Genomic DNA, 27,663 nt, shown 5'->3' with positions numbered 1-27,663 from the left:
TAGAGCTCAACTGACCAAGCCTTCCAACTGCAGGGGCTCTGAGAGCTGAGCAGTGACAGTGCCCATCCTGTTCTCAAACAGAACTGGCTTTTAGTCCAGAGCTCCGAGGACCTGGGAAGTGACAGCAGGTGAGAGAGGCTGTCTCTCTGGGAACAGGCAGAGGCTCCTCTGACACAGAATTAAGCCTGGCTCCTATTCATTTCCTGACTCGCGTGGGTATATGGCCTTACACGGTGTTACTCCAAGTCAGAAAAAGTACACGAAAGAAATCCATCAGGCAATCACATATTATTTTCATGGCCCTCTCTGGGACTTGCATGGACCTGGGAAGTATACTGAAAGAATGAAAACTTCTTGTCAGGTTCAAAGATTATTGGATTTAGGTGGAAAGACATTCACATATGCCAAGAAACGCAAAATCTAATCAGCTGGGCGGGAAAAGGCTTTCTCTAATGGACAGGCACCTCTCGATCTCCAGAACATTCACAGAGATGTTTAAGGGAAGGCAGGGTGCTGAGGCAGTGTTTGTGTGTTATCTATTACTTTATTACTTGTATCCTTTAATGGAATTTGGCCTACTGGGGCAAGAATGCTATAAATAAACTTTGAAACACACACTGGAATTACTAATTTTCACTAACAATTTAAGACTACATTATTGCAACTCTCTTGGAACAGTCAAGTGAACTTTACGTTCATCATAAACTTCATTTACTAGGCTTAAAATGATCTCTGGCTATTCAGAAAGGTTCTGCGTGTTAATTCAGACGAGGGAAGTATGGAACAAGGAACTAAAACGTAATAGCTTTATGAATGGAGCTTAACAAGCACAAGGGTGTTTCAGTTGATTAAAAAATGTGTAAACAGAGTCAAACACTGTCATGGCCTCTTAACAGTGAAGACTAACGTCTACCAGATTTGTCAACAGAATAAGCAGAAATTAAGTGTTTAAGGGACAGCTAGGCTTTTTTAAAAACCCGGTGTACAGGAGTCAACTCAGCACACAAGCAGCCGCATCAGTAATATTAAGCACCCGTGATACGTGGCCCCCGTGTGTGTCGGTGACGCGAGAAGAGCGGAGGGTGCGAAAGGGCTGGAATCCCAGGGCACCGCAGGCGGAGAGGCGGGGCCCGGGGTAGAATGATGCTCCTGGGGCTCCCAGAATGGAGATTCCCATAATCAGGAGGAGGTGGGTGAGCACGCTGGGAAATAAGACAGCTCTATAGGTGCGGGATGGGTTTTCTGAACATGGGTCTGGGTATCTAGCTTCCATCTATGAGATCTGTATCTGGGGAAACACGTTCTGGTTATCCGAGTACCGGACGCCTACGTTATTTTAGGCCCTTTTACACGCTAGTGTCCATGCCAATCAATAATGACGTGGACAAAGTTCAGGCAACCGTCAGGTGAAAGAGCAGGGCCCACGGCGATCCCTGCCAGAGTAGCAAGAGTATGTACGTGTCGGATCATTTTCTGATCCGGACAACTGCCACACCCCCCGAGCCAGCTCCCAGCCTGGAAGCCGCAGCCATCCACGCCATCAACAGTGCCTTTGTACGGCACGCCCTGCCTGCGAGGCTGTGCAATGGCTAGGAGGTAAGGCCTACGTTCCTGCATCTGGCTCAAGGCTCACCACGCCCCGTCCCCTTCCTGAGACCTCTGCTCCCACCTTTCACGGGGCAAGGAGCCTCTTCTCCAGGCCCTGCTCTCTCAGACTTACACACAGTGCCCTGCTGGCCTGGGATCCTCGCAGCCCTTCCTGCTGCCCCACCCAGCCGACTGCCCCGAGGCTGGGAACGACCCGGTCTCCCGGGAGGCACCCTGGATCTCAGCCCGCTTCCTCTGCCTGGCTCCCAGGGAACTGGGTCAGCTCAGACGATCGTGAAGAGGCAGCAGGACAGAAAATGTCTGCCCCCTGCAGCCTGCCTCCACGGCACCCCTGCGTGGCCTTGTATCCCTGCCCTGCACCGGTCTCAGTACCCGGCGTCTGGTGGGTGGGCCTGCTACGAAAGCCTGTGGGACTCAGGAGCAACGCAGGGCCCTAAACGCCTCTCTCTCCTTGATGGCCCCGGTGGATCCGTCCTGTAACGCTTTTCTGAAATTCCCTTTGAACATAAAGCTCTATCCCCAGATAAACACTCAACAGCCAGGCGGACGGACCTGGCTACAGGCCGGCAGCGTTAAGCCACATTAACTCCTTGGGTGGCTGGCCCAAATCACCCAGGAGCCAACTCGAAATGCTTTCATGAGGCTCCTCTCAGACTGGTTGAACAAGATGAGTGCCGAGATATGGCTCGAACTTCCAGAAAGGAACGCGTTCGTCGGGCTGCACCTGGCAGACCCAGAAATGATTTACATTGTTTGTGTTATGACCACACAGACGAGCGAGCACACACACACATAACTCAGCACACGGGAGGGGGCATCAGATGCGCGACAGGTAGAGTCGAGGGTTATTTTTATGGGCACAAACGCCTTTCCTCTTGGAACGTATCTAGGGACCAGCTTACACCCAGATTCCTATGACAAGGGAACGTAGGACCATTCTGGGGATAAACTCCTGGTGAGCTGTATCCTCTCGGCAAAGCCTTCTTCGCACACACACAATGGGCATGGAACATGGCTTGCAATCTCGCCAACGTGAGCACCGAAATTCAACCGCCGCCACTGACGTTTCTGGAAGTGACGGAACTGCCCGTGAGCACGCCTGAGTCTGGTGAATCACTGCCTCTTTTTCTCGAGCTGCAAGAGGAGGCGGGGGGGGGGGGGGGGGCAACACCTGTCAGGCACTGCCTCTGAGGTTAAGTCGCTTGACCTCAGTAAGCCTCGCTTCCCTACCTGCAAAACAGGCAAAGCCGAGACGGCCAGCGCGGGGTGCCGTCGGCCTGCTGCCAGGGAAACAGCCGAGGCGGGCAAGGTGCGCACGGCGGCGCAGGGCACGCGGTGAAGGCTCGTGGTAAATATTCACCGTTACCACAGAGGATGGAGACGGAGGGCGTGAAGAAAAGCGGCGGCCGCTGAAGGACACAAACATGGCTCTGAATATTGAGGAATCAGTACTGGCATGTTGGGAGGGGAGGGGGGCAGGAGGACCGGAAGACGGGAAGGTCACTGCCAGTCTCTAATGCGGGCGGCTCACGGGGCGCGCAAGACGGCAGATGTGGCCGAGAGCTCTGGGCTCAGCTTGAAACCCGGGGCTTGGGCGCGACCTCTGGGTGGAATAGCCCGCGCACACTGGGACGGAGGCCCGAGAGCAAGAGCGGTTACTGAAGCCATGCATCCACAGCCCAGTCCAGGGCCCCGCACAGAGGTGGAGAGGAGGACAGACAGACAAGGAGAAGTGAAACCATGGAGACAGATCCCCCAGGACGGAGCGGGGCACTAGCCCATGACGCAGAAAGTTCTGGAAACATAAGAAAAGATGCTGAGTGGTATGGCAACACGGAAGTCACTGCTCCCTTTGTGCAAATTACGTCCACAGGCTGCAGGAGGAAGGCAGTTTGTACGCAGGACGCGGCAATGAGGGAGCAGAGGTTTTGTTTATTTTTTTTAATTTATGGCTGAGTTGGGTCTTCATTGCTGCACGTGGGTTTTCTCTAGTTGCAGCGAGCGGGGGCTACTCTTCGCTGCAGTGCGTGGGCTTCTCATTGCGGTGGCTTCTCTCGTTGCGGAGCACGGGCTTTAGGCGTGTGGCTCAGTAGTTGTGGCTCGTGGGCTCAGTAGTTGTGGCTCACGAGCTCTAGAGAGCAGGTTGTGGCACACGGGCTTAACTGCTCCGCGGCATGTGGGACCTTCCCGGACCAGGGCTCGATCCCGCGTCCCCTACACTGGCAGGCGGATTCTTCACCACTGCGCCCCCAGGGAACCCCGAGAGGTTTTGTTGAAATGACATATGTAGCACACTTTATGCTGAGGTACAGAAGCATCAGAAGAAGAAGAAGAGGAAGGAGAAGGAGCTGCTTACACCCAGAAGAGAAGGAAGCCTTTCCTCCCGGGAGGAAGGGAGGGCCAGGGCCGAGCCCGGGGGGAGGCGCCAGTGATGGGAAGGACAGAAGGATACCTGCAGAGTCCTGCAAACTCTCCCCAAACTAGGGCACCAACGAAGAGGCCAGTGTTAAAGTAGACCCTCAAATTCAGGACCCTGACTCTACTCCCGGCCCAAAAAGCAGAAACAATATTGGAAATGTCAAGACAAATACACTGCCCTTATTATTCAGTATTACAGGTGCGATTATATAAAGATATTAAGTTCACAGAAGGGCCATCTGCTCACTAAGTGAGGATGTTCCTTTACTTGATCTAACAATAAATATTAATGGTATTAAGAAGGGCTGCGTCATATATCTCGATGATTAAATCTCTTTTGCAAAGTCACGTTAAACAGTGCCGTAAGGCCTTGGGTCAGCTAGCACGTGATCTTGGATCTGTTTTTATATCTTAATGAGATGCTGAAGTCCCAGAAGACGTCCTGCACCATCTGTGATGTGCTGAAGGTGGGAGCAGGCAGGACCGGGGAGAACACCGGGGGATGGGGAATCTCACCAAGTCAGCAGGTAAAGCAAGTACTCAGGGGCGAGGTGAACCAGGCTTCATCCAAGCAGCACCTAACGTTTTCAGTCAGCCAAGGGGGTTGTGGGCAGTCTCCTCATCACCCGTCTGAGATAAAACTAAAGCACTAGGCATCAGCTACCTGGCCTTTAAGGAAGGACTCCCACTGGCACCTGTACCAGTGAGGGCTGCCCAGCAACAGAGGCGTCCGGGAGTTCTGACACGACACCAGGGCTGCCCACAGAGATACATGATGAAACGACCAAGTAGACGGGACCGGGCCTGATTTTCACTGGGCTCTCCAGCCAGCTCACCAGGTTGTCGAAACACAGCTCAAATTCGACTACAATTCCACTCTGCAAAGCCAGTCACTTGAACCTACCACTTTAAAAGCTGATGTGTGGTCATCAAGATGTCGGCACCAAGGTCAAAATATACGGCGGCACAAGGCAGTAACTCAGCTGGTTTGAAGTTTGCCTTGATTATATGTAGTCATCACGCAAAACAATAAACGTTGTCAATGCAACCAAAGGAAATGCTTTGTGGTAAGATAAATAAGGGAAATAAGAGATGTAGAGAGAAAACAGGAACGTACTAGGGGACTGACTGAAATTGATGACTATTTTTGGCCAGAACAGAAATACAAGTAACACCTTGCTGGCATAAAACATTTCTTCAGTAACCAACTGACTTTCCTTTTTTTAAAGCAACAGCAGAAAGGTTTCCAAGCCACTGAAATTGAGATGCACAAGGGAAAGAGAACCCCGTCTAGGTACGAACAGGTAGCCCCCAGGGCCCTCACGCCAAGGACTGCACCAGCCCAGGGAACGTGGACAACATGCGGGCATCCCTGTAACACCCAGCTCATTACTTCACTCCAGCTCAAGCTCCAACCTCAGGTTTCCCTGGACCTTGGCAGCTGACAAGGAGTAAGGGATGAGAGCAGCCCAGGCCCGCAGCTGCAGACATCTGCTGAGAGCTGCAGGAGAATCAGTCACGGGGGCCCGGGGTTCAGCTGACAGGCTCCAGAGGGACGTGGCTGTCACCAGGTCTAATCAGCACACCGCGTGAGATACAGGGATCGGTGTGGCTGGCTACTTTGGTAAGTCATTTAGGAAGCTTTTCTTTCTTTCTTTTTTTTTTTTTGAGTGTGATCTCCTGACTAAATATCAGCTGCCATTTTAAGATTCCACCAAAAGAGAATTTGGTGCACGCATGTCTTTACAAATCCTGGGGCCCAGGTCCAAGCGCACTGTGAGAAAAAGACAAGGAAGTGGATAGAGAGGGTGAGAACAGTGAAGGGGCCTCTTCTTTTCCAAGTGTTTTCTGCTGTCACACGACACCAGGGAATGCACTGCCACCTAAATTCTCCAGGGACCGAAGGCTCTGGAACTGTTTATTTTACACTGTTCACGCAAATCTTGTAAAGATGTACGTTTTATATTCTTCTCTCTTTAAATATAATCAACTGATAACTACTTAATAGTTTTGTTTTGTTTTTCAGGGGTTCATGCTTCAGGCTTAATCCTCCCATTCCTTTTTTTTTTTTTTCTTTTTTCAAATACTTAGAAAAGTCGAAAGAAGCACAGAAAAGACCCATATAACCTACATCTGTAAGCAATAAACCTAAAAATTTGCAGATACTCTGCCATTTATTCCTTTATACCTCTGCATGCTTCTCCATCAAATAAAGACACTCTTCTACACAGCCATGACTAGCACCAGAACCGGCCAATCAGCAACGACTGAATGACATCATCTAATTAGCCACTGCACACCGCATTCTCCAACTGCCCCAAAAATGTCTTCTATAAGACCTCCCCCCCAATCTAAGATCTGCTGCATTTGGTACTCAGGTCCCTTTAGCCTCCTGTAAACTAGAGCGCCCCACCCCAGTCATTTCCCGTGACATTTGACACTTTCAACAGTCCACCCAGAGACCTTGCGGAATGCCCTGCATTCTGGATCTGTCCGGACGTTTCCACGTGGTGTCACCTTGCTTGTTCCTCCGTCCCTCCAAACTAGAAAGGACACCTGGAAGTTCGCCTGGACTCAGGTAAACTGCTGTGGCAGCACATGGCAGCCAGCGGCTCCCCCGCTGACACACCTGAGTGGGACGTGTCGCTTAAGCGGTGGCCCCCAGAACTGTCCATCACGAGCATGCGTGTCCGCCTGTGCTGTGTGTCAGTACCCTGTCGGGGTGGCACTCTGGCACTGTCTGAACACCCTCGCCCCCAATGAACCCAACGGTCTTGGTTTCCACCAGTGCCACTTGTCTGAAGCATGTAGAGTGAGGCCTGCAAGATGGTGACCTGACGAATTCTACCATTCTTTCCATATTTATTAACTAGCATTCTCCTGCTGCCCATGCCTCCCCTCTCTTTTCTTTTAAGGATCACGACTCACAGATTTCTTTTTTAAAAACTTAGTCTTAAAATCCATCACAGTCATTATTCCTTTGATTTCCACTCACCCCGCCTTTCGCCAGTGGGACCCCCTGCCCTGGCTCTGGAAGGGTACCCACGCTCATCTTGGGTTTCACGGGCCCCAGTCTGGAACTGGCCTCTTCTCCCCAGACTCCTGGTTCCTTTCCTTGTGTGATATTTAGAAATCCAGAACTTGACCGCTTTTAAGCAGCCATGAATGCTGCTCCGGTGGTGTGGGGAAAACATAGAAACGGCGGGGAACACAGAACCACATTGACAAATATACGGCTCTGCTGGAAAGGTTTACGTGGCAAAGTGGACGCGGTGCAGGCAACTGTATTTGCTTTGATGAATGTATGCTTTCTCATGAGTCTGACGGCAAAAGTGGGGATGCCCTTGGACCCCGTGCCCTAACACCCTGGGAGAGATCAGGGCACGTGGTCCAAGTCAGGCAGAGCTGCAGGGATGCAAGGGGGGGCCCCAACTCACAGAGCCACCCTGGCTTCCTGAGGGTGAGCAGCGTCCAGGCAGCCCTCCACTTCCCCGCAAGCACCCCTGCCCGTCTTTCTGCCTCAGGGTTCAGGCCTTCGGGACACAAAGGCATTACATCACCGCCGATACCGGGTCCCTCAGGCTCCTGGCTTCTCACTGAAACATCCCACGCACTACCACGGAAGACAAGAGCTGTCTTGATACGACAAGACTTTACTAGAAGGAGGGCACTGACCACATGGAACATCTACCCTGAGAGGCCGTGAGTTGGTGCAGTATGTTCTTGGCAGAAACGGCTGAGGGAGGCCAAGTGAGGCACGGGCATGATGTCTGGATCAGAGGGAATACGAGGGATGGAGAACAAGTGAGGTGGCAGCAGGAGGAAACAAGCAGGCCAATCCGGAACGCAGAACATCCTCTGAGAGAACCAGCCTGCGCTCTTCCAAGAGTCCCTCTCACGGCGAAAACACAGGCCATGCAGCTAGGGGATGGGGCGAGGTTTTCTAGTTCAAAACAGGCTAAAGGGACATGACTACCGTCTGGAACCCAGTGTGGAAAACACCAGAGTAATATCCACCAGGCAGAGATCATCCTCACCCCCACATTTCAACACAATCGTTATTAACCAGTCTTTCTTTTTTTTTTTTTAAATACTACTCTCTGTGTGATAAAAACAAGCTCTTCTCTGCTTCAGAAAACGTGTTTACTGCTCAGCCATCTGTTCTCCTCGTCTGGAATATCCACTGTCCTACCTGCCCTTGAGAGCACATCCTCCCAGTGATTTCAGTTCAAATGACTGCCCTGCCCCTTCTCCTGTCCTTCTCATGTTGACCGCCAGCAGTTACTCAGAGATTCACACGTGTTCTGTGTCCCAGCTGGACTCCAAGACCACTACAAAGAAGAGACTTGCTGTGAATCCCCTGCAGCACCCGGCACAGTATATTCTGAACAGATAAGGAAGGAGTGAACTCACTCCTCTAGAGCTGCGTTGTCCACCACGGTACCCACAAGTGGCTACTTCAATTAAGTAAAACTAAAAAATTAAGAGTTCAATTCGTCAGCTGCCCTGGCAGCATTTCATGTGCCTGGGTGCCCCTGCGGCTCCCGTCCAGGGCAGCTCAGATACAGAACATTCCCTCCACGGCGGGCAGTTCTGCCGGGTGGACATGCTGCTCCAGAGAGCACAAGGGTGCCCGGTTCTCGTCAAGGACACGATGATGGCAGCGGAGAGACGGAAGCCTGCTGCTTACTTTGGAATGCGTCTCCAAGGCCCCAAATAGCTCAGGTACGCAAACTATGACCATCTGCTCTCATTTCGCGTACAGACTGGGCAGTGAGCAGACTGGGAGTCGAGCAGACTCTGGTTTGCCTCTGGATCCGTCCCTGATGTCTAGGCCTAGAGAGGAGAGTCAGGGGACATCAACTGGCCAGCCCAGTGCCGGGAGCCATGCTGATGGAACTGCCCTCCAGGCAAGGGCGTGGAGCAGACCATCCTCACCCCAGGTATGCGCCCCTCTCTGCACAGACACTAAGCTACTGACCGCAGGCAGCAGAGCGAAGGATGTGTGGGAGCCGCACCTTGAAGGAAGGTGGGCATGTACCTGCCAAACACTCAAAACGCACGTTGAGAGGTGTTAGGATGGCAGTCCACCTCAGCAAAGCCAAAGGGGGAAGACATTTCTTGAGCAGAAATGCATGTCACAATTATTATGTTTTCAAGAAAATTCTCCTTAGACACCCCAAAGGCAATTTTAAACCACAGACCAGCATTGCCCTCCCCCATTTTAACACAATTAAATGAAGTTTTTAATATATGAAATGCCGGAATTATGAGTCACCAGTATTCACATATACCTGACAGTGAGAGCTTTATCCTCTAACGTAAGCCATTCTGCTATAACACTACTGCACCTTCCAGCTACAGGCTACGTATCCATCACTTTTCAAACATCTCAAACAAAGCTGTGAAAAGTCACCTGGGCACCTGTGTAATGAGTGCTTTTGGTGGACGTTTCTTGGGGGCATCATCTCCCTTGCTCTTTTACATTGCATTAAATCTCCGTCTACCCCTGAAAAATAACACAGTGTAATGGATAAATTATAGTCGCTTAAAAAATGAAAGAAAAAATAAAGGAACAGAATCAGAGAAAGCAGAGAATAATCAGAAAGACAAAAGTGAACAAAGAATCCCCCACACACAGCTTCCCAAGGAGAAGAAAGGAAAAATAGTTCGAGAGAGGAAAAAAAAAAAGTTTGCACAGCTAAGAGTCTAAATAAAAGCACACAATGAGGGGGACGAGGAAGCTAGGAGGAAGCAAGGAACGGGCACTCTACACCTGCACTGACAGAAACCTGCTGAATATCTTAGTGGTGTTACCAGCTGGACCAAACTCCCGTCGACCTGCAGAATTCTGCAATTTTGATCTCACCTTCCTGTTAATCTAGAAACGGGAGCAGCTGTGGTGCATAAGAACCGCTAACCGCAGGAACACGGGAAAGGCTGACGCGGCTCAGGTCTATTAGGAAGCACGGCCAACGGGACCTGAGTTTACCCACCTCGGTCCCCCCTCGAGTGCTTTCTTATTCCTGATGAATTTCCTGACATTCAACATAGTCCATGGGTACCTTCGCCTGCCCCTACCAGCGTCTTACTCCAAACTGAGAAAGTACAAGTCAGGGCCCCTTTCTGCATGGGCTCTGCTCGGCAGCAAGGCCTCAGACTGGCCTCCGAATTTCCGCCACCTCCTGTGCAAATGTAGAAGGGACCTAAATGTCACCTGGTAAGGTGACATCAAACGCAAGCGTGTGCCCTTAGTTCCGGGGGTTGGGGGCACGGCAGAGAGAAGGGGAACGTGCCGTAGCACAGGTCCCCTGACATCCGTGCGGAGACCGCAAGGCACACAACAAGCCAGGGACGGGGTGAGGGTGTCTCTGGGAGCCCCAAGGGCAGACAGTAAGCTCACACCGGCCATCCCGAACGAGCGTTTATTCTGCTCTACCTTCCTGAGACTCTTTGGGAATGTCTGGACTGAGTCACATTACAGGATAGGAACCAATGGACGCCGAAAAACTCATCATCTCCACTTTTAAACCTCATACGTGTTACACAGGGTCAAATACAATGTACGAAAGCTCTTCCGAAAATTCATCTAGGGCGTGTGCTACAGCTGTACAGAGAGATCCTGTGTTTGTCATCAGCTTTGTGGAGGTCCCAGCGTCTACAGAAACCAGCGTAGGTGAGGTGAGCCAGAGGACGACGGGTGACAGCGGATTCCGAGCAGACTGGGCAGGGCTGCGAGCTGCTTCGGTCAACAATGGATCCCTGAGCCCCAGGAGCAGCACAAAGGTCCCGCCTCCACCCAGCGTTCACGCTGTACCCTGGGCCCCGGACGGAGAAACGGGCACTTCCATACGGTCTCAAATGCTATGATTACCATTTGGCAAGCAGGAAGCTGTAGGAGTACAAACAGGTACAGGACAGGGCATCTATTCGTCTACGTGAAGGTGAAGTAGAAGCCAGGTGTCACCCATTAAAATCCTGCCACCTCTGTGTGTTTATGGAGACGTGGTCAATTATAATCGACACTGCAAAGAGTCGTATTTCCCCTCACAGATCTATTGTGTTATTTTTCTGCTTATTTTTTAAACATTTGAAAATAAGCTTTTTATTTTTCCTGGCTGATTCTTTAAGGATTTAATTACTGTAACAGACTCCTAGAAAGCATATTTTATGTATACCACATTTTACATATTCCTAATTCTGAATATTCTTAACATCCACCCTCCATCTGGCCCCGTTATCAACAGCAGACATCAATGAGTTGCTTCCTAAGGCTCTGTACCTGGGTTGTCCCATACGGTAGGCACTGGCCAAACGTGGCAAGTGAACCCATGAAACCTGGCTAGTTTGAGCTGAGATGCCCTGTGAGTGTAAGATACACACAAATTTCAAAGGCTAGGTAACGAAAAGGAATGTAAACTATCTCAACTATTTTTTTTTTTACTGATCATGTGTTGAGTAACAATATTTTGGATGTGTCAGGATAGGAAAAAAGTACCATTCAAGTTAATTTCCTCTGTGTCTTTTTGCTTCTTTAATGTTGCTATAACAAAATCTTACATGGTGCTACTCCTATCAGATAGCAGGACTCTGGACCACCAACTTTCTTGTCTCTTAAAGAGAATGGTCCTACCTCTTGTACTCCTAACTTCAGCTATTTAATGAACTAGATAATCTTCCCTATTCAGGAGCTGGCATAGTATTTCAAACTTGTATCTTCTTCCTTCAACATCTTATCCTTGTGCATAAATAATCTCAGTCCCCTTGGTCTCTGTCTCTAAATGGCATTTGAGGGCCAAAATTACTATCTAGCTCACAGCTAATTGTTACCTCTGTCAACAAAAACAGATTCCAAAGATCAAAAGGAAAACAGCATCAAACATTTCAAAAGCACTAGAAAGTAACCCTGGGTTTCTGGTCAACATTTCTGCAAATATCTCCACTGACTTCCTCATTCTCCTCTGGTTAAACAAGCTTCCCCATGCAACTCCTTGTTTCCAGTTTCACTTCCCTGAGAATACAAGATTGCAGCTACATTAACAAACAGAACTTCCTGGGGAAATGGATTCACAATTCTGAAAAGCAGGCCCACCGAAAAACACCTCATAATAAACTGATGATACGTTGTTATGCAAACAACAGACAACTGAAGTCAGGCGCTTAAGAATTACAACAGGTATAATCAAGTAGATTAAATGAGGTAAAGTAGCACATTCTGGAAAGTGGTGTTTTATACCAGACATTTTGTTAAAAAAAAAAAAAGAAGCAGCAAAGGTGCATTTCTGATAAAGTTCTGCAAGGCCTTACCACCGCCTCCAAGAGTCAGGGTGGAATGAGGTAAAGGGCAGAAAACGAAGGGGGAAAGAGGAGCTAGGTCTTATCCTCCCAAAGGCCACTAATTCTTGTTTCTCTGACCAGTTCAGAGGATTGGGTAACAGTGCCAGACCAATGCTTGATAAACTTTAAACTTGCCTTAACTAGCAAAGAGGAGAACCTGGTTGATAACTACCCCTGCAAGCACCACCACATAAGTCACATTCATGGCTCCAGGGAACAGGTATATGTGTATCTTGAGTGGGGATGAAGCATAAGGCTCACTTAGAAGTCTAATAAATTTAATTTTAATGGGACACCTCAGTTTGTATTAAAATTCATAAGACTCACAAAACATGTTCTCTGGACTTTTCATTAGAGGATAAGGAATTTATTTGACAATTTAACTTGACCATCTAAGCAGGAAAACTCACATCTACAAACTGTACTTACGAATCCCAGATGCTTTTTGAAATTGAGTCATTTCAGATTTAGTAGCTGCATACACTGTTCTACCCAATTAGTTACCTCTATGGGAATTTATTTTACCCTTTAGGAATTCATTCGTTTATATCTCTGGGTCCATAAAAATAAGACTGTTTTTTGTGTACCTTTAAAATAAAAAATCAGTGCCATTACTACTGAACCAGTGAGCCAAATGATCATGGGGGCAAGGTCACACTCCCCTGTAAAATGAGCACAACATCACTTATATTTAGAATCAGATCGATCTGGAATCATTTCTCAGTTCTGTTCCTTATTAGCTGTGTGACCTTGGGCAAGTCACTTTACCTCTCTGAGTGGTGCCGATTTTGTTTTTAATTAGTCAGGGCAAACATCTCCTCCCACCTTGCAGGATTTTATGAGAGGCAGCACTGATGTATGCACACCTCCACCAGGTTAGTAGCCTACGTAAAGCATGCAGACATTTTTAAAGTCCTATGAAGCCCTCCGGAGACAATGAGGTCAGAACGCGTTTCCTAACCCTGTAACACCGGGTAGTGTCATGAAACATACGCCCAAGCTGTAAGGCAGAGCTCAGAGCAGTTCTCTGTTGAGTTATAAACGCAGCGTTTTCTACGAATTCTACTTGAATTCGCCTCGGTGGCTAAGTTCACGCCTACCACCATCGACTACGGGGCTGTTCGGCGCACACAAGATTGTTAACCGCTCAAAGCCACAGCACGGGTGTGCACCTCTAACTCCCCGGCACTTGGGTGAAAATGTAGATTCTGATTGGGCAGCTGTAGGGTGGGGACTTGGGCTCTGCACTGCAAAACTGCTGCTCCCCGGTGATGTCCCTGCTGGGAGTCACTCGGACCAGCCAGACCGCTGAGCAGGACTCCGCCGCCGCCTCCGCGCTACAGATACTTGGGTGTGGAGCAGTCGCGGTGGCGTGGAGCCGTCCTGTGCACTGCGAGAGGTTCCGCCGCATCCCAGCCGCTACCCTCTGGACGCCAGCAAACTCCCACCCTCCAGCTAGGCTGCCCCAAACGCCTCCAGACGCCGGCAGAGGCCCCCAAATCGGTGGGTAGAGGACGCTGCCCTGTAGGATGCTACGAGCAAGGTGCGTGCACCTCTGGGCAAGCCTGCAGTGATCCTAGAAGCCGGGGTGCAGACAGGGAAATGGAGGCCCGGCTGCGCGCCCAGCGCCCGCGGCCCCCGAGGCCCAACGCCAACCTCCCGCCCGCGCGGTGGTCCCCTAGCACCGCGCCCTCACGCGCCGCCCCCCACGCACTCCGTCCCCACGCGCGGCGCGGCCGCCGGAAGTAAGTGCCCCGGGCGCCGTCGACGCCTCAGCCACGAGCGCGGCCGGCCTGACGTGGGCCCCGCACCCCCGCCGCCCGCCAGCCTGGGGACCCCGCACACCGCCCCGCCGCGGCTCACGCCCCTGAGAGCCTGTGCCCCCCGCCCGTGTCCTCCCAGACAGCCCTCGCGGGAGGCGGCCGTAGGCTACTCACCCAGAAGGAGGCCGTCCAGGTCAAAAAGCAGGTGGGTGACGGGACGCAGCGGGGGCAAGGGCGCCGCCATTGTGCCGCCTTGTCGGCCGAGTGGGGGCGGGGAAGAGGCGCGCGCACACGCGCTCCGGGCCTCCCCCGCGCGCCCCGAGCCGTGCTGCGCACGCGCGGCCCCTGGCCTCCTCGCGCCCGCGCCCCCCGGGACGCTCTCGCGCATGCGCGTTCGGGCAAGCCCCGTGAGCCCCGAGCTGCTCTGCGCACGCGCGCCTCAAGCGTCCGAGCGCGGTCCCTCAAAAATCGCGCGCCCTGAGCCTCCGCCGCCCGGCGCTCGCCTGCGGCTGGCCTCCTTCCGAGGCTCCTGGAATACGCGACTGGAGCCGCTCCCGCGCGCTCTGGGCCTCGCCGGCATGTTCTGCGCACGCGCGCCGAGGACGGTCACCCCAGCTGTCGCCGCCGCCGTGGTACGCGCGGGCGCGACAAGTTTGCCCGCATCCTCCACCACCACCACCACCACCACCCCGCCCACGCTCACTTCATACCCGTAAACGGGCTGGGATGCTGAGTGAAAGGGCCGAGCAGAGCCGAGTTCCTAATCTGGGTGCCAATGCCTGGCTCGAATTTGGAAAGGGCATGAGGAAGGAGGGAGGGCGTGGAGGGACGACGGCGCATGGGGTTGATGGAAAGCGTGCATAGATGCTCAGGTTGGCATCCTTGAGAGCCACCAAGTAAATGGGTAGCCAGGTGGCCTTAGTTACGGGGTCCCCGGTGGCTTCGTCCCCGCCCGGAGCGCCCGTCCCTGGATGCCTGGCAGGTTTCCGTTTCAGTTTTGCCCGCCCGGCTCCCTGTGTGCCTCGTAGGGCGCACGCGCAGTGGCGCGCGAGTCCCCATCCTTTGCGCCTGTATCCCCCGAGCATCCCTGGCTGGTCCATTCTCCCAGAGCAACCCCCCGCCGAAGTCTGATAGGAAAGGGCCGAAATAATAAGACGTTTTAAAATGCCTTGCCGTTTTTGCCTTTATGTCTCATCTGTCTTGGATTGCTATGTGTTTTCTTTTTTTCCCCCAAACTTTCTGAAGGCAACCTGCAAAGCATTCTTTTTTTTCGACCACTCTCAGGAATACTTTCCCACACCCCCGTTTCTATTTAGTGTTAGTTGGCATTGCATATGCATGTTTAAGCATAAAGATAGGATCTTTCAAGAAGCAGAAATAAGAACGTTTCAGAGACTTTAAAATCTGAGCGTTGTGTTTCTGGTGAAGTGCGTAAACTGCACTCGGAGGCACCTGAGTTCAGCAAATGTATCAACAATAAGCAGTAAACCTCTGTGCCTTCGTTTCCTCGTGTGTAAAACCGGGGTGTTAAATGACGCAAGGCAGGTCAAGCTGTTGGAACTGGCAAATAGTATATGCTCAATTCATTTATGTCTTTTTAGAGCTGTCGCTGTGAGACACATTCCCTGTTTTTACTCCAATCATGATTTCCCATTGAGGACCCTGGATCTAAGAGAAGGCAGTTCATCATCCAGTTAGTGGAGGGACTGTGACCCAAATGTGCTAGGCTCCTGTATCAAAGCACCACAGACCGGGTAGTCTCAACAACAGGAAGGTATTGCCTCAAGCCAGAAGTCCGAGATCGGGGGTCAGCAGGGTTAACGCCTTTTGAGGAAAGGATTGGTTCCAGGCCTCTCTGCTTGGCTTGTACACAGTGGCCTTATTCCTCTATCTCATCATATTGTGTTTTCTCTATGCATCTATTTCTGTGTCTAAATCTCCCCTTTTTATAAGGACATTAGTCATATAGGATTGCCACCCAGACTCATGACTACATTCTGAGTTCATGACATATGTCAAGACCCTGTCTTCAAGTAAGGTCACACTCTGAGGTACTATGGGTTAGGACTCCTACACTATTTTTTTTATTTTTGAGGGGGACACCATTCAACCTGCAACAGATTTGTTCCACAAACATCGGGCACATACTGTGTGTCCATGCTCACCTACTGGAACCTTTAGAATTCTTCCTCTCAGTTTCTTTCCATTTTTGGAAACAAATGGACACACAAAGGAGAGAGTTCTTTTCCTCTCCCATGGTAACAATGCTGCATCTGTTCATTGCTTAGATAAAAGGAGCATTTTTATTTATTTATTTATTTATTTTGTGCAGGTTTTTTTTCTGACAAATTGATTAAGATATAATTCACATACCACACAAATCAGCCATGTAAGAGTGTACATTTTAATGACTTTTAATACAGTCACAGAGGTGTGCATCCTTCCCCATAATATGTCAATGCTGCTCTCTCACTTCATCCCAGCTTCCCCTTCCACTGCCCCATGCTCTCAAGTCTGCTTTCTACGTCTGCATCTTTATTCCTGCCCTGCCACTTTTTTATTCATCAGTACCGCTTTTTTAAATCGCATATATATGCATTAGGATACAGTATTTGTTCTTCTCTTTCTGACTTACTTCACTCTGTATGACAGACTCTAGATCCATCCATGTCTCTACAAATAACTCAATTTCGTTTCTTTTTATGGCTGAGTAATATTCCATTGTATATATGTACCACATCTTCTTTATCCATTCATCTGTTGGTGGACAATTACGTTGCTTCAGTGTCCTGGCTGTGGTAAATAGTGCTGCCATGAACATTGTGGTATGTGACTCTTTTTGAATTATGGTTTTCTCAGGGTATAGGCCCAGTAGTGGGATTGCTGGGTCATATGGTAGTTCTATTTTTAGTTTTTTAAAGAACCTCCCTACTGTTCTCCACAGTGGCTGTATCAATTTACACTCCCACCAACAGTGCAGGAGGGTTCCCTTTTCTCCACACCCTCTTCAGCATTTATTGTTTGTAGATTTTTTGATGATGGCCATTCTGACCAGTGTGAGATGATACCTCATTGTGGTTTTGATTTGCATTTCTCTAATGATTAGTGATGTTGAGCATCTTTTCATGTATTTGTTGGCCATCTGTATGTCTTCTTTGGAGAAATGTCTATTTATGTCTTCCACCCATTTTTGCATTGCACTGTTTGTTTTTGTGATGTTGAGCTGCATGAGTTGCTTGTATAATTTGGAGATTAATCCTTTGTCAGTTGCTTTATTTGCAAATATTTTCTCCCATTCTGAGGGTTGTCTTTTCGTCTTATGGTTTCCTTTGCTGTGAAAAGCTTTTACGTTTCATTAGGTCCCATTTGTTTATTTTTGTTTTTATTTCCCTTACTCTAGGAGGTGGGTCACAAAGGATCTTGCTGTGATTTATGTCATAGAGTGTTCTGCCTATGTTTTCCTCTAAGAGTTTGATAGTGTCTGGCCTTACATTTAGGTCTTTAATCCATTTGGAGTTTATTTTTGTGTATGGTGTTAGGGAGTGTTCTAGTTTCATTCTTTTACATGTAGCTGTCCTGTTTTCCCAGCACCACTTACTGAAGAGGCTATCTTTTCTCGATTGTATATTCTTGCCTCCTTTATCGAATATAAGGTGACCATATGTGCGTGGGTTTACCTCTGGGCTTTCTATCCTGTTCCGTTGATCTATATGTCTGTGTTTGTGCCAGTACCGTACTGTGTTGATTACTGTAGGTTTGTAGTATAGTCTGGAATCAGGGAGCCTGATTCCTCCAGCTCCGTTTTTCTTTCTCAAGATTGCTTTGGTTATTCGGGGTCTTTTGTGTTTCCATACAAATTGTGAAAATTTTTGTTCTAGTTCTGTGGAAAATGCCATTGGTAATTTGATAGGGATTGCACTGAATCTGTAGATTGCTGTAGTTTGTATAGTCATTTTCACAATAGTGATTCTTCCAATCCAAGAACATGGTATATCTTTCCACCTGTTTGTATCATCTTTGATTTGTTTCATCAGTATCTTATAGTTTTCTGAGTACAGGTCTCTTGCCTCCTTAGGTACGTTTACTCCTAGGTATTTTATTCTTTTTGTTGTGATGGTAAATGGGATTGTTTCCTTAATCTCTCTTTCTGATCTTTCGTTGTTAGTGTATAGGAATGCAACAGATTTCTGTGCATTAATTTTGTATCCTGCAACCTTACCAAATTCATTGATTAGCTCTAGTAGTTTTCTGGTAGCATCTTTAGGATTTTCTATGTATAGTATCATGTCATCTGCAAGCAGTGACAGTTTTACTTCTTCTTTTCCAATCTGTATTCCTTTTATTTCTTTTTCTTCTCTGATTGCTGCAGCTAGGACTTCCAATACTGTGTTGAATAAGAGTGGTGAGAGCGGACATCCTTGTCTTGTTCCTGATCTTAGAAGAACTTCCTTCATTGTTTCACCATTGAGAATGATGTTTGCTGTGAGTTTGTCATATATGGCTTTTATTATGTTGAGGTAGATTCCCTTATGCCCACTTTCTGGAGAGTTTTTATCATAAATGGGTGTTGGATTTTGTCAAAAGCTTTTTCAGCATCTATTGAGATAATCGTATGGATTTTATTCTTCAATTTGTTTATATGGTATATCACATTGATTGTTTTGCGTATACTGAAGAATCCTTGCATCCCTGGGATAAATCCCTCTTGATCATTGTGTATGATCCTTTTAATGTGTTTTTGGATTCTGTTTACTAGTATTTTGTTGAGGATTTGTGCATCTGTGTTCATCAGTGATATTGGTCTATAATTTCCTTTTTTTGTGATGTCTTTGTCTGGTTTTGGTATCAGGGTGATGGTGGCGTCGTAGAACAAGTTTCAGAGTATTCCTCCCTCCACAGTTTTTTAGAAGAGTTTGAGAAGGACAGGTGTTAACTCTTCTGTAAATGTTTGATAGAATTTGCCTGTGAAGCCATCTGGTCCTGGACTTTTGTTTGTTGGAAGATTTTAAATTACAGTTTCCACTTCATTACCTGTAATTGCTCTGCCTATATTTTCTAATTCTTCCTGGTTCAATCTTGGAAGGTTGTACTCTTCTAAGAATTCTTGCATTTCTTCCAGGTTTTCCAATTTATTTGCATATAGTTGCTTGTAGTAGTCTCTTACGATCTTTTGTATTTCTGCGGTGTCAGTTGTAATCTCTCCTTTTTAATTTCTAATTTTACTAATTTGAGTCCTCTCCCTCGTTTTCTTGATGAGTCTGGCTAAAGGTTGATCAATTTTGTTTATCTTCACAGAGAACCAGCTTTTAGTTTTGATTGATCTTTGCTGTTGTTTCCTTCATTTCTTTTTCATTTATTTCTGATCTGATCTTTATGATTTCTTTCCTTCTGTTAACTTTGGGTTTTCTTTGTTCTTCTTTTTCTAGTTGCTTCAGGTGTAAGGTTAGATTGTTTATTTGAGATTTTTCTTGTTTCTTGAGGTGAGCATGAATTTTATGAATTTCTCTCTTAGAAATGCTTTTGCTGCATCCTGTAGGTTTTGGATCATCATGTTTCTGTTGTCACTTTTTTCTAGGTATTTTCTGATTTATTCTTTGATTTCTTCAGTGATCTCTTCATTATTTAGCAGTGCACTGTTTAGCCTTCATGTATTTGTGTGTTTCACTGTTTTTTTTTCCCCCCCAGTAATTAATTTCTAGCCTCAGAGCTTTGTGGTCAGAAAAGTTGCTTGATACGATTTCAGTTTTCTTAAATTTTCCAAGGCTTGATTTGTGACCCAAGATGTGATCTGTCCTGGAGAACGTTCCTTGTGCACTTGAGAAAAAATTGTGTTCTTCCACTTTCAGGTGGAATGTCCTAGAAATATCAATTAAGTCTACCTGGTCTATTGTGTCATTTAAAGCTTGTTTTGCCTTATTTATTTTCTGTCTGGATGATCTGTCCATTGGTGTAAGTGGGGTGTTAAAGTCCCCCAATATTATTGTGTTACTCTCGATTTCTCCTTTTACGGCTGTGAGCATTTGCCTTATGTATTGAGGTGCTCCTATGTTGGGTGTATAAATATTTACAATTGTTATGTTTTCTTGTTGGATTGATCCCATGACCATTATGTAGTGTCCTTGCTTACCTCTTGTAACAGTCTTTATTTTAAAGTCTGTTTTATCTGATATGAGTATTGCTAGGCCAGCTTTCTTGTGATTTCCATTTGCATGGAATATCTTTTTCCATCCCCTCACTTTCAGTCTGTATATGTCCCTAGGTCTGAAGTGGGTGTCTTGTAGACAGCATATGTAAGGGTCTTGTTTTTGTATCCATTCAGCCAGTCTGTGTTTTTTTAAATTTATTATTTATTTTTGGCTGTGTTGGGTCTTTGTTGCTGCATGCGGGCTTTCTCTAGTTGCAGCGAGCGGGGGCTACTCTTCATTGCAGTGTGCGGACTTCTCATTGCGGTGGCTTCTCTTGGTGCGGTGCACAGGCTCTAGGCGCGTGGGCTTCAGTAGCTGTGGCACGCGGGCTCAGTAGTTGTGGCGCACGGGCCCAGTTGCTCTGCAGCATGTGGGATCCTCCTGGATCAGGGCTCGAACCTGTGTCCCCTGCATTGGCAGACAGACTCTTAACCACTGCACCACCAGGGAAGCCCCTAGTCTGTGTTTTTTGATTGGAGCATTTAATCCATTTACATTCAAGGTGATTATCGATATGTATGTTCCTATTACCGTTTTCTTAATTGATTTGGGTTTGTTTTTGTGCGTCTTTTTCTTCTCTTGTGTTTCCCGCTTAGAGAAGTTCTTTTAGTGTTTGTTGTAGAGCTGGTTTGGTGGTGCTGAATTCTTGTAGCTTTTGCTTGTCGGTAAAGCTTTTGATTTCTCCATCGAATCTGAATGAGATCCTTGCTGGGTAGAGTAATCTTTGTTGTAGGTGTTTCCCTTTCATCACTTTAAATATGTCCTGCCACTGCCTTCTGGCTTGCAGAGTTTCTCCTGAAAGATCAGCTGTTTACCTTATGGGGATTCCCTTGTATGTTATTTGTTGCTTTTCCCTTGCTGCTTTTAATATGTTTTCTTTGTATTTAATTTTTGACAGTTTGATTAATATGTCTTGGTGTATTTCTCCTTGGATTTATCCTGATGGGACTCTCTGTGCTTCCTGGACTTCATTAACTATTTCCTCTCCCATATTAGGGAAGTTTTCAACCATAATCTCTTCAAATATTTTCTCAGTCCCTTTCTTTTTTCTCTTCTTCTGGGACCCCTGTATACTTCGAATGTTGGTGCGTTTGATGTTTTCCCAGAGGTCTCTGAGGCTGTCCTCAATTCTGTTCACTCTTTTTTCTTTATTCTGCTCCCTGGCAGTTATTCCCACCATTTTATCTTCCAGCTCACTTATCTGTTCTTCTGCCTCAGTAATTCTGCTATGGATTCCCTCTAGAGTATTTTTAATTTCAGTTTTTGTGTTGTTCATCACTGTTTGTCTGCTCTTTAGTTCTTCTAGATACTTGTTAAAAGTTTCTTGTATTTTCTCCATTCTGTTTCCAAGATTTGGGATCATCTTTACTATCATTATTCCGAATTCTTTTTCAGGTAGGTTGCTTATTTTGTCTTCATTTATTTGGTCTTGTAGGTTTTTACCTTACTCCTTCGCCTGTAACATATTCTTTTGTAGTTTCGTTTTTGGTTTTTGGTTGTTTTTGATGTGTGGGGCTGTATTCCTGTCTTACTGGTTGTTTGGTCTGAGGCGTCCAGCACTGGAGTTTGCAGGCAGTTGCATAGAGCCGGGTCATGGTGCCAAGATGAGGACATCCAGGAGGCCTCACTCTGACTGATATTCCCTGGGGTCTGAGGTTCTTTATTAGTCCAGTGGTTTGGACTTGGAGCTCCCACCACAGGAGCTCAGGCCCAACCTCCATCCTGGGAACCAAGATCCCGCAAGCTGCACAGTGTCACATGCAAAAAAAAGAAGTAAAAAGAGAAAAAGGAGCAGTACAATAACAAAGAACAAAATACAAAATAAAATTAGAAAGATAAAAAATATATTAGGAAAAATAAAAATATAATTGAAACATTTGCAGCAGTATAAAACAAAACCTCAATAGAAAAAAGAAAAAAAAACGGGGGGTGGGGGGGACAAACCAAAAGGAGCAGAACAATAACAAAGTATAAAGAATAAAATTATAAAAATAAAATATTTTGGACTTCCCTGGTGGTGCAGTGGTTAAGCATCCGCCTGCCAATGCAGGGGACAAGGGTTCAAGCCCTGGTCCAGGAAGATCCCACATACCGCAGAGCAACTAAGCCCGTGTGCAACAACTGCTGAGCCTGTACTCTAGAGCCCGCGAGCCACAACTACTGAGCCCACGTGCCAGAACTACTGAAGCCTGCGCACCTAGAACCCATGCTCCGCAACAAGAGAAGGCGCAGCAATGAGAAGCCCGTGCACTGCGACGAAGAGTAGCCCCCACTCACCCCAACTAGAGAAAGCCCGCACACAGCAATGAAGACCCAATGCAGACAAAACAAAATTAATTAATTAATTAATTTAAAAAAAATTTAAAAAGGAAAAGATTTATTAGAAAAAATAAAGATATAAATGAATCAACAACAATGAATCAACAAAGTAAAACAAAACCCCAATCTAAAAGAGTAAAAAAGCAAAAAAAAACCCAAAAGCCTTGGCTATGGGGGCAGAGTTGAGGCAGGGGTGGAACTGAGGCAGGGGTGGAGTTCAGGGTGCGGCGGGGCCTCTGCTCAGGACCTGCGCGGAAGGGGAGAGGCAGCACGTGGAAAGGAGGGCCTCTGGAGCGGGAGTTCGGGAGTTTCAGGGTCCGGCCCTGGGTGGGTGTGTGTAGGTCGGGTTAGGTCCGGCACGTTGGACGGGGTCTCGGAGGGGGGTCTCCGAGTGTAGAGGTGGGGCCTTGGGTGGGGTGCAGGGGCGGGGCTTGGGCTCTGAGTGGCAGGAGGGAGGCTCCCAGGGCAGAGGATTAGGTCCAGTAGCCCAACAGGCTTCCCGGTGCCCAAGTGGACAGGGACAGTGCTGGCTGCATTCCCTTACGTTCCTCCGCGCCCCCCCTCCCCCAGGGTCTCCTCCATCCCCGCTGGACCCCTAAACAAAGAAGGAACTTTGGTTCCTTCTTTGTAGGAACTCCTCCCCTCCCCCAGCCGCCCCTCAGGGGGTGCCGGTCCCTGAGGGCCGGCCTTTACTTTTGCTCCCCCTTCCCCCCCCCCCCCCCTCAGGACCCTCGTGGCTGGAGGGGGCCTAGGTGGGCAGAGGATCAGGCCCAGGATCTCAGCATGTTCCTGGGGGCCCAAGTGGGCAGGGGAAACCTGGCCACACTCCCTTCTGATCCTCTGCCCTCCCAGTGGTTCCCCAATTTCCCCCTTCGGGCAAGGGATCCCTTCACCTCCCCCAGCCACCCCTCAGGGCGCCAGTTCCCTCCCGCCTTCACTTCTCTTCCCCCCTCACTTCTCCTCACCCCCCACGTCCTACTCAGTCGCTGGGGGTTCCTGCCGTCCCCTTAGGTGTCCGCGGCCCCCCGCCGGTGCCTGGTAGGTGCCCTAGTTGCGCGGAGACGCGAACTCTGCGTCCTCCAGGTCCAGTCCGCCATTGTGCCTCCGCCCCCCAAAAGGAGTATTTTTAAAAGGGAAAAAAAAAAAACCCTCCAGCGCCAGGGTGAAGGATTGGAAACAGCAGGGATAATGCAGGAGATCTCCATGTTAGGAAAAGTTGGCTTCTTAGAAGGAGCTTAGGGAGTTGCCTGGGTTTTGAAGCTTCCTAAAGATTTGCTGCAAAAATAAGCAAACATAGATACAGGTGATGAAGGCATCAGATGTCCTGGTACAGACATCCTTGGAGAGCGTCCCCCTTGCCATGGTGCCGTGGCTGCAACACTGGGCATGTCTGGGTGGACAATCCAGTTTGTTCACTTCCAGGAACCAAGGTGCTGGCAGTGGGTTCCCCCTTCACAGCGGCTAAGCTGACAAAATCTCATGGCAGTTGTGGAAGAGATGCATTGGGGAACTTCTCCCACAAGGCGTGAAAACATGGCTCAGATAATTTTTTTTTAAGTATTATTTTCCGCACTCTTCAGAAACATCTCTTGTACACGATGGAAGATGCCTTTCGCTTCGAAACAACAACAACAACAAGAAAAGTGAATAATGCTTCTTTGTCACAAGGTAGATTGAAAAAAAAATGAACATGTGTTCTATTAAAGTCGTTTCTACACAGGTCACGAGGTCCTGTTTAGCTGTTCGTAATTCTCCTAACAGCCAGAGATGGATACACACAGAACTTCTACGAAGAGGGAGGATGGCTTTCTTTCCATGAATTACATTTTATTTTTGCAAAATTGTCTTTTCCCTGTGGCACGATAGCTTACTTTTCCTGACGACTTTAAAATGCAACCCAGACAATCCAGTAAACTGTAACACGATGGTGTCGAAAGCTCATGTCTGATGGCACAAATAAAAAGACGATCCTTTCCCACACAATGTGTCAACTTACACATGCCATATATTGTAAAAGAAAACACATATATACATAGACGTATATATGCCACTCTCTGTACAGTCCTGACTCATTTCAGCTTCCTTATTTTGCTGCCTTGGTTCTTCCGTCTATGTGTTTGCTTTGTGTGCTGCATTTCGAAAGCTGCTTAGAGCCCAAGTTATCTTTGGAAGCAGTCCCAGGCCTGCAGTTTGCGCTCAGCAGCCCTGAGTTCCTTCCCTAGCTCCGTCTACCCTGGTCCTAGGATGCGTGAAATTCACGACTGATGCCTGTCTTGCAGGGTACACTTGCAAAGCCCCACAGCGCTTGACCTGAGTCTCAAAGGGCTGTGTTGATTCAAGACCCGAGGAACATTTGGGGCTGCTGGTGGCAGGACCAGTTGGGCTTTGCGGTGAGCTTGGAGATGCCAGGACGCCTTCTCCAGTTGCAAGGGTTCCATGCTCAACTTTCCTTGAGCTGCAGTACTCACATGGGAGCAGCTTGAAATTGTAAGGTGCAGGGGACGGAGGACAGACATCAAAGTACTGGTGTCTTGAGTGAAACTTTGACACTCTTTATATATCCATACAATGGCATACCTGTTATATATATGATATATATTTTAGATATGTATATTTACTTGTATTCCTTATGTATGGATGGATATAAATATGCATAAAGTATATCCATCCATGCATAAGGTATATGCATATATAAAGTGTAAGTATACATAAACATGTATATTCTTTCTATTTAATAAGATCAAACTCTAAACAGCACACAATAATAAAAACGTAAGCACTCATGACCTCTTAGGTAAGTGCTAAGGGTAGTTGTCTGTCAGTTTCCGAGACTTGTAGAATTCCTTGTTGGTGGTGAGAGACACTTAACTAAGAAATTGTGTTAGGCAGCGTGGGCTGCTCTAACAAGGTATCGACCGGGCTGCTTAAACAACAGACGTTTAGTTCTCACTGTTCTGGAAGCTGGAAGTCTGAGATCAGGGGACCGGCAGACTTCAGTTCCTGAGGAAAGACTGCTTCTTGGATCCTGGATGACTGCCTTCTCTCTGTGTCCTCAGATGGGGTAGGAAGATGGGGGTGGACGTCTGGTGTCTATTCTTTTTTTTTTTTTAAAGAAGATGTTGGGGGTAGGGATTTATTAATTAATTAATTTATTTATTTTTGGCTGTGTTGGGTCTTTGTTTCTGTGCGAGGGCTTTCTCTAGTTGTGGCGAGTGGGGGCCACTCTTCATCGCGGTGCGCGGGACTCTCACTGTCGTGGCCTCTCTTGTTGCGGAGCACAGGCTCCAGACGCGCAGGCTCAGTAGTTGTGGCTCTTGGGCCTAGTCGCTCCGCGGCATGTGGGATCCTCCCGGACCAGGGCTCAAATCCGTGTCCCCTGCATTAGCAGGCAGATTCTCAACCACTGCGCCACCAGGGAAGCCCTGGTGTCTATTCTTATAAGGACATTATTTTTACCATGGGGGCTCCACCGTCATGACCTCATCTAAACCTAATTACTGCCCTGTGAGTTATAAGAAATACATGTTTGGTCTTTGTTCCATTTCAGGCAGCTCCTAAAACCTTTGGAATTTCCTAAGTGAGGAAAGAGATCAAGGTGTCTTTTGTTATGTTAAGGAGGTGACTTTTGCAAAGCCCCTACGTGTGAGGACATATTGCCAGGGGAACCAGTTGTCTGATTAGAGGGTTGGAAGGTTCAGTTTCACCCCCAACTCTGAGGAGGGGAGAGAGGCTGGAGGTTGAATCTATCGTACATGGCCAATGATATAATCAATATGCCCAGGTAATGAAGCCTCCATAAAAACCCCGGGTTTGGAGCTTCTGGGTGGGTGAACCCGTGGAGGTGCTGGTAGGGTTATGCCCTAAAGACGGCATGGAAGCTCCGTGCCCCTTCCCCATACCTGCCCTGTGCATCTCTTCCAACTGGCTGTTCCGGAGTCATGTCCTTCTATAATAAAGCAGTAAACAGGAAAGTAAGGTGTTTCCCTGAGTTCTGTGAGCCACTGCAGCAAATTAATCAAACCTGAGGAGCTGGTTGTAGGAACCTCTTATCTAAAACTGGTTGGTCACATGCACAGGTGACAACCTGGACTTTTGATTGATGTCTTAAGGCTTGTGGGCAGGGGGAGGTGTTCAGTGGAGGGAGGCGACTTTGTGGGATGGAGCCCTTACCCTGTGGGATCTGAAGCTATCTCCGGGTAGATAGGTCAGAGTTGAGCTGAACTGTAGGACACACCACTGGTGTTGGAGAATTGCTTCCTGGGGTCAGAAAACTCTGGAATTGGAATTGATACCAGAAGTAAACTCCCATGGCCCTAATGTATAGCACAGGGAACTATATTCAATATCCTCTGGTAAACCATAATGGCAAAGAATATGAAAAAGAATATATAGATGTATAACTGAGTCACTTTGCTGTACAGCAGAAATTAACACAGCCTTGTAAATCAACTATACTTCAATTAAAAATAAATTTGAAAAAAAAAAAGAAGTAAACTCCCAAAGATCCCACCTGCAAATACCGTCTCATTGGGGGTTGGGGCTTCAAGCCATGAATTTTAGGGGGACACAGACATTTAGTCCATCGTAGAATATTATCTTTTATTTTGTTCTTTAAAACATTGATAACCAGGTCTTTTACTTACTTCTGTCCTGTATCGAGTGACCCGGCTGTCCTGGCATTCCTACAACTTTACCGCTTTCGCGCTGAAAGCCCTGCATCACGGGAGCCTTTCAGCCACAGGCTCATGGGGACCCTTTGCCAGCCTTCCTCAGCTGCCACCCGTGGTAAGGTGCAGTTAGAATATGATCGAGCCCATGGCCTCAGTAAGGTAGAGAAAGGGTGACAGGCGTGAGCCCGCCTCGCCTGGCATTTAAAGCAAGGTGACTTTGTGGTTGGGCTGGTGACTGAAGCAGACGTTCCTGTTAACAGCCACGTGGACGTGCCTGTGAGGACCGGAAATGCAGGTCATCCTGCAGACCTCTGGCCTCAGGGTCCACGTGGGCCGATGTTCTCTCCCAGGCGTGGCACCACA

General features: G+C 47.9%; 2 protein-coding genes across 7 annotated transcripts in view; one reads left to right on the top strand and one right to left on the bottom strand.

The window, feature by feature from the left end:
- LOC117307483 (pseudouridine-5'-phosphatase-like) overlaps positions 1 to 14,654 on the bottom strand; it is a 452,112-nt gene extending 437,458 nt beyond the window's left edge. Inside the window, exon 1 of one of the 2 annotated variants that reach the window (XR_012329446.1) lies at positions 14,301 to 14,654. Coding sequence is in view for 1 of the 2 variants with exons in the window: in XM_033850254.2 (XP_033706145.1) it covers positions 14,301 to 14,514 (214 nt within the window). In the remaining variant the exon portion in view is untranslated. The remainder of the gene's footprint in view (positions 1 to 14,300) is intronic. The other variant, XM_033850254.2, reaches the window with a different exon arrangement.
- Positions 13,499 to 27,663, top strand: part of LOC101339978 (steroid sulfatase) — a 183,833-nt gene continuing 169,668 nt past the window's right edge. Inside the window, exon 1 of one of the 5 annotated variants that reach the window (XM_073799733.1) lies at positions 13,499 to 13,906. In XM_073799733.1, the coding sequence (XP_073655834.1) occupies positions 13,893 to 13,906 (14 nt within the window). In that variant the 5' untranslated portion in view covers positions 13,499 to 13,892. The remainder of the gene's footprint in view (positions 13,907 to 27,663) is intronic. The other 4 variants (XM_073799734.1, XM_033850253.2, XM_033850252.2 and 1 more) reach the window with 4 other exon arrangements.

The sequence above is a fragment of the Tursiops truncatus genome, chromosome Y, assembly GCF_011762595.2.
Source record: "Tursiops truncatus isolate mTurTru1 chromosome Y, mTurTru1.mat.Y, whole genome shotgun sequence".
NCBI classification, from domain to species: domain Eukaryota; kingdom Metazoa; phylum Chordata; class Mammalia; order Artiodactyla; family Delphinidae; genus Tursiops; species Tursiops truncatus.
Note: the sequence above shows the minus strand (reverse complement) of the source record. Positions and strands in the feature narration are given on the sequence as shown.